The sequence below is a fragment of the Erinaceus europaeus genome, chromosome 19, assembly GCF_950295315.1.
Source record: "Erinaceus europaeus chromosome 19, mEriEur2.1, whole genome shotgun sequence".
Classification (NCBI taxonomy): domain Eukaryota; kingdom Metazoa; phylum Chordata; class Mammalia; order Eulipotyphla; family Erinaceidae; genus Erinaceus; species Erinaceus europaeus.
In genome coordinates, this window is record NC_080180.1 from 24,640,027 (window position 1) to 24,646,026 (window position 6,000).

Here is a 6,000-nt window from a genome sequence, read left to right on the forward strand (position 1 = left end):
TAAAACTGAACTTGAAATGAACAATGAGAGCTATATTTTGAGTTTGTTTTTTTAATGTTAAAATTGTTTTACAATAGAGATACTGTTTAAATATCAAGATAAAAATGTCACCAGGTTATTGCTGGGGATCGAAGTCTGCATAATGAATCCACCACTCCCAGTGGCCTTTTTTCCCTCCTTTTGATAGGACAGAGAGAAACTGAGGGGAAGGGGGAAGCAGGGAGAGAAAAAGCACTGGTGAAGCTTCCCTCCTGCAGGTGGGGGCCAGGGGCTTGAACCCAGGTACCTTGTACATAGTAACAAGTGCACAGCGAAGGGGGGAGACAGCATATGGTTATGCAAAAAAGCTCTCATGCCTGGTGCTCCGAAGTCCTAAATTCGACCCCTGAATGATGATAAGCCAGAGTTGAACAGTGCTCTGGTTAAAAAAACAAACAAACAAAACCACCAACTCATTCAACCTGGTGCTTCATTGCCCAGCCCACCTACTTTTTAGAAAATTTTAACTGTCAAGCACTTGTCACCCCAGGGGTTTCAAACTAAGGACCATGAATAAGACTGTAATATGCGGAATCAAATATATTATATGAGAATGGCTAAGACTCATGTACTTTAAATTCAGCTTTCCTACTTAGAGCTTAATTCCTCTATTCTCAGTAAATTACTCTAAAAACCATACTGTAAACAGTTTATGGCTTAAATACAGGTATACTGTATAATGGGGAATATTGAATACTTTTAATACCATCATAAAATTAATTCCTCCCATTATTCAGTCTTTACAATTATATGAACTATCTTTGAAGGGAAAGTCATCTTTTAATGGAAAGTGACATGCAGCTAATAATAAACTGAACAGGTTTATATAATATGAATCACACTTCCTCCCCCCCATATACTGTCACACATGTACTACCTGGAAGTAAAGTTCTGAGGGATAAGCAGTCAGGCTTACCTACAAGCACATTCAGTTCAACTTTTAAGTGTCCTCTTGTACATTCTTGGTGCCATAAATTCCAAACTATCACAGCATTTCAGGTTTCCAAGCTTTCCTTTTTAATCTTTTATCTATTTTTTTAAAAGGTTCATCTATTAATTGGGAGGAGGGGGAGTTAGAGGGAGAGAACTGGAGTTATCACTCTGGAACATGTAATACCAGGACCTCATGCTTGAGAAGCCAGTGCATGGTGGAGCCCTTTCATCTTTTTTATGACGCAGAGGAATAAAGCAAGGGGCTTGCACATGGGGCTTGTGTACACACAACACTGTGGAGTAGCTTCCTTGACCTATTATTTAAAAATTCTATAACCAGGGTGGGGAGACAGCATAATTGTTATGCAAAAGACTTTCATGCCTGAGGCTCTGAGGCCCCAGGTTCAATCCCCAGGACCACCATATGCCAGAGCTACGAAATGTTCTAGTGTCTCAGTGTCTCTTTCTGTGTGTCTGATCTATCTCATTAAAATAAAAAAAAATTGAAAAAATTCTATACCCCCCCCCAAATCTTTAGCCTACATTCTTAGAAGAGAAACAAGAGGAGACATCACAGCACCACTCCACTAGGTGGTACCCAGGTCTTGAGTGGGTAAGGTGTACAATCCACCCACTAAGTTAACTCCCTAATTTTTTCTAACTATATTGTGAGACAAAATCAAATTTTAGAATACAAACAGCCCAAATAAAATCCTTTGTAAATAAACAGTATGAAATTTCAAATGCTGGTTATCAACATAACCTAAACAAGTAAATTTGCAGGAGCCAGGTGGTGGTACATCTGGTTGAGCACGTTACAATGCACAAGGACCCAGGTTCAGGCACCTGGTCCCCACCTACAGGGGGAAAGCTTCATGAGTGGTGAAGCAGGGCTGCAGGTCTCTCTCCCTCTCTATCTCCCCTCCTTTCTCAAGTTCTCTGGTTCTATCCATTAATAATTTTTTTAAAAAAATGCATCAACCTGTAAGTTTAGGCTTTCACATACAATGTTAAAGAATTCTTGCAATCTCAAGTACTAAACAGAGAAGATATCAAATAGTCTTGTTACAGAGGTAAGAGCAAAGAGATTGCTCAAAGTAGCTTTGATCATTTTCAATAGCAGAGGCAGGAAGATCACTGAAACATTTACCAAGCAAAACTGGCATCTGGTCTGGGTAAGTCATCTTTTTCTCTAAGTCATAGTTTTTCCTTACTTCCTCAGTCATGGAAGTACCTTTAAAAGTGTAAAGTGCCACATCTGACAATATTTGTACTTCTCAGGCAGAAGGCACAGTAATACGTAGAAAGGGAGGAGGGGAAGGTGAGCAAGAATGGGAACCAACAAGTCCAGGTTCTAGTTTAAAGCTTGGCATTTATTAATGTGTGATGTGTGAGGCACTTCATTTGTGTGGGACAACATTATGGCATTTGCAGGACTAATTTGCCTTTAAGTCCTAGCTCTAACACTGACTTTACTCTACAAAATTGAATCAGAAGTCTAAAATATTTGTACTCTCACATATATACAATGAGTCAGATACTGTGGAGTTAAGATACAACACCACCTGGTGTCTTACGGAAAGCTGTGCTGTAGGTAACCACTCCCTTCCATTTGGAAGTCAGTGTCATGGGGCTAATAATGCATCTCTACACCTTTTAAAAATGCTTAGGTTAAGGGCCAGGGAGGCAGCATGATGTTTATGTAAATAACTTTCATGCTTGAGGCTCCAAGGTCTCCCGTTCAGTCCCAAGCTCAGTCCCCAGCTCAGCTGAGCTGAACAGTGCTCTAGTCTTTCTGTGTCTCACTCATTAAAATACTTATTAAGTGCTTAGGTTAACAACCCAAAAAAAAAAAAAAAATGCAGGCCTAAGGGCAGAACTACATCCTTAAAAATGAACTGGGAAGCTGATATTTTCCAACGTGGAGAGTTTGGTTTTAAACATGTCTGATCAATCTGCTAGCCCATCAATGTTAGGTGCCCTAAGGTACATAGGTTCTTCAATTACACTTTGAAACAAAAGCATCTCTCTGAAATAGGGTGTTTTTATTGAAAACCTTAACAAACCACCAAACTCAAGTTTGTTTCTTCTTTATTAATGGTCATGAGTATGTTACAGACTTTACCGCTAAAATATAACCAGAAACCAAGTTAATTTGAAAAAAAAAAATTTAAAGTATCTCCCCCCAAGTGCACAATCTTCAATTAGGGACACATTAAACATCGTTAAAATGATCAACACTACAATAAGCAAGAGAGAAAATAGTTTGCACAAATCCCAATGACAAAACAACAACAAAAATAAAACCCCACAAAGAGAACAGTCAATATATTTATCCTCACCTTGATATATTCAATATTCAGAAAAAAAATTTAAGTTGTGTTTGTGCTCCTGTATCTAAATCTAGGAACACAAATTCTGGCAGATGAGTACAATACAGTAACATAAAACCTCTATTATACTGTCTATTTGATTTGTTCTGCAATAAAATATTCTATGTAAGTGGTTGGGATACCATACCAAAAAAGTATGCATATACTATAAACTTAAAACATCTACTCAAAATCCTTATCCCAAAGTCCATGCAAATCTTCCCAGTAGCGAAGGTGAGTTATGAGAGGTGAGGGTTGGAATTAGAGAGGAAAAGCGATCAAGTCAGCGCACTCTTTAACACCCTCGTTTATTTAGTACTAGATAACGACAGAAAACGAGAAGGGAGCAGGGATAGAGAAGGAAAGTGAGGGGGCTAGACGGTGGTGCACCTGATTTGAGCACACACACTGCAGAGCGTAAGGGCCCAGGTTCAAGGCCCTGGTCCCTATCTGTAGGGAGAAAGCTTCACGAGTGGTGAAACAGAGCTGCAGATGTCTATCTCCCTCTCTCCTCTCAAGTTCTTGACTGTCTCTAATAAGTAAATAGACAATAAAAGAAAAAAAGACAGAGACAGAGGGACCAGGTGGTAGCGCACTTGGTTGAGTGCACATGCTTCAATGTACAAGGACTCAAGTTCAAGTCCCTGATCCCCACCTGCAAGAAAAAAGCTTCACAAGTGGTAAAGCAGTGTTTGTTGCAGGTCTCTCTCTGACTTTCCCTCTCTATCACCCCCTTCTAATTTCTGGCTGTCTCTATCCAATAAATAAAGATAATTAAAAAGAGAGAGACAGACAGCCTGGCTTCACTACTCATGAAGCTTTCCCCCTGCAGGTGGGGACCAGGGGCTTGAACTTGGGCCTTGCGCATTGTAGCATGTGCGGTCAACCAGGTGCGCCACTGCCCGGCCCCTCAGGCTAGCACTCGCCTCCTGGCAGGAGTGTAGGTCCCCTACCGCCTCCAATGGGATGGCCCAGTCAGGAGATGGAAGGTGAAAAACCACCTTTCCTCCCAACCTTGCTTTAGAGCGCCAGGTCAAAAGACTTACTCACAAAATTTGGAATAAATTTGGGAAATCAACAACTGCTGAAACATTTTTAGCTTAAATCATCCGCGATCTGTCTTGTCTTATGCAAAGTAAGCGACACCTAAAGTTGAAAGTGTCCCAGACCTTAAAAGTACTACAGCATTTATTTGCAAAGGCTCTCCCACTGCAGGCCTCAGCCGAGGGGATCAAGCCACACCCCTCCACAAATGGCACATTCCATCCTACGGCCTGGAGGACGGCAAGGGCGACTCCATCGTCCCCGCGGGGGTCAGCAAACTAGTTGGCGTTTGCAAAAGCCAGTCCGCCGGTGCACTAGAGCCCCTCACACTCAACTTACGGGGGGGGGGGGTTTACAGCGGCCTCGGGCCCGCGCGCACGGGCATCTGGGTCGTGTAGTTAACCCGCGCGGCCCCGAGCGTGCCACATCCCCGAGGAAGGACGTCTCCGCTCCACGGAAAACCGCCAACCAGGGGTTAACCGCCCACAGAGCCGAACCGCAGGGGGACGGCAGGCAGGGTCGACCTCTGCCCGGTCCCGAACTCTCACTTTGGCCCGCGGGGGAAAGAACGGGTTCCGCCCACGCCCGCCCGATCAGGGAGGCGGGGCGCTGTGGGGACCACGGGCCAGAGGCGGGGCTGCCCCTCCCCCTCGGGACGCCTCGGCGGGAGAGCCCCCACCCCCACCCACGCGAGGCCTGCGGGCCAGGGGCCGCGCGGGCGTCGCCCCCTCCCGAAGGCGGGAAGCCGAGTCCGCCGGGTGCCCGGGCTGCCAGGGGCCTGCCCCTAAGAGGTGGGGCCTGGTCGCAACGCTGACTCCACACCCCTCCCCCTCGGCCGCGGGCGGTTCGGGAAACACCCCGCCGGGCCCAGTGGCCCAGCGGCCCGCAGGGAGGGCGGCGTAGGCCGCGGCAGCCCCGGGCCTGCGGCTAGCGGCGGGGAGAGCGCGCCCGGGCGCGCAGCAGCCACCCCCGCGCCCGCAAGGCCCCCCCCACGCTCAAGGGCGCGCGGGCCCGCATGGGGGAGGCCGGCCCGGGGCCGCTGTCCCCCCACGTTCTCATCAGGCACCCCAACCCCCTCCACCCGCTCCAGGCCTCGGGCTCCGCACTGACCTGACAGGCCGAGACATGTTCGCTGTCGAAACAGGACCGAGCAGAGACGCCAAAGACCACGACCCCCCCCACCCCGCGCGCTCGGCGCCCCACCCCCCCCAACTTCGGCCGATGGAGCCGCTGCCGCCGAACCCCGAGTTGCTGGCTTCTCAAACTCCGCCGCTTCTTGGTTCAGGGTCCCTTATCCTGACGAGCCCCCCTCTCCCCCGTCTCTTCAAAATGGATGAATCAAACCAGCCGAAAATGCGCCAAAGCCGCCGTGCAACCAAGCGCACTAGAACTTACGGGCCCCGCCCCAACACGCCCGGCTATTGGCGGCTTCTGCCAGATGCGACGAGCTCATTGGTTTGTTTGAATCATCGTCTCCAAGGCCCCGCCCACCTCCCACAGGCCCCGCCCCTCCCGGGGTCCTGTTGGTCAAGATGGCTTGAGAGCGCACGGCCGCAAAACAAAAATGGTTGCTGCTAGGTTTTCACTCCGCCCCCGATTTCTACTTGCAGAT

General features: G+C 47.5%; 1 protein-coding gene across 3 annotated transcripts in view; it reads right to left on the reverse strand.

Annotated features, from left to right (window-relative positions):
* NUCKS1 (nuclear casein kinase and cyclin dependent kinase substrate 1) overlaps positions 1-5,714 on the reverse strand; it is a 30,853-nt gene extending 25,139 nt beyond the window's left edge. For 2 of the 3 annotated variants that reach the window (XM_016188154.2, XM_007523127.3), the window contains exon 1: positions 5,499-5,714. In XM_016188154.2, coding sequence (XP_016043640.1) covers positions 5,499-5,515 — 17 coding nt within the window. In that variant the 5' untranslated portion in view covers positions 5,516-5,714. The remainder of the gene's footprint in view (positions 1-5,498) is intronic. The other variant, XM_060178720.1, reaches the window with a different exon arrangement.
* Positions 5,715-6,000: the final 286 nt, after the last annotated feature.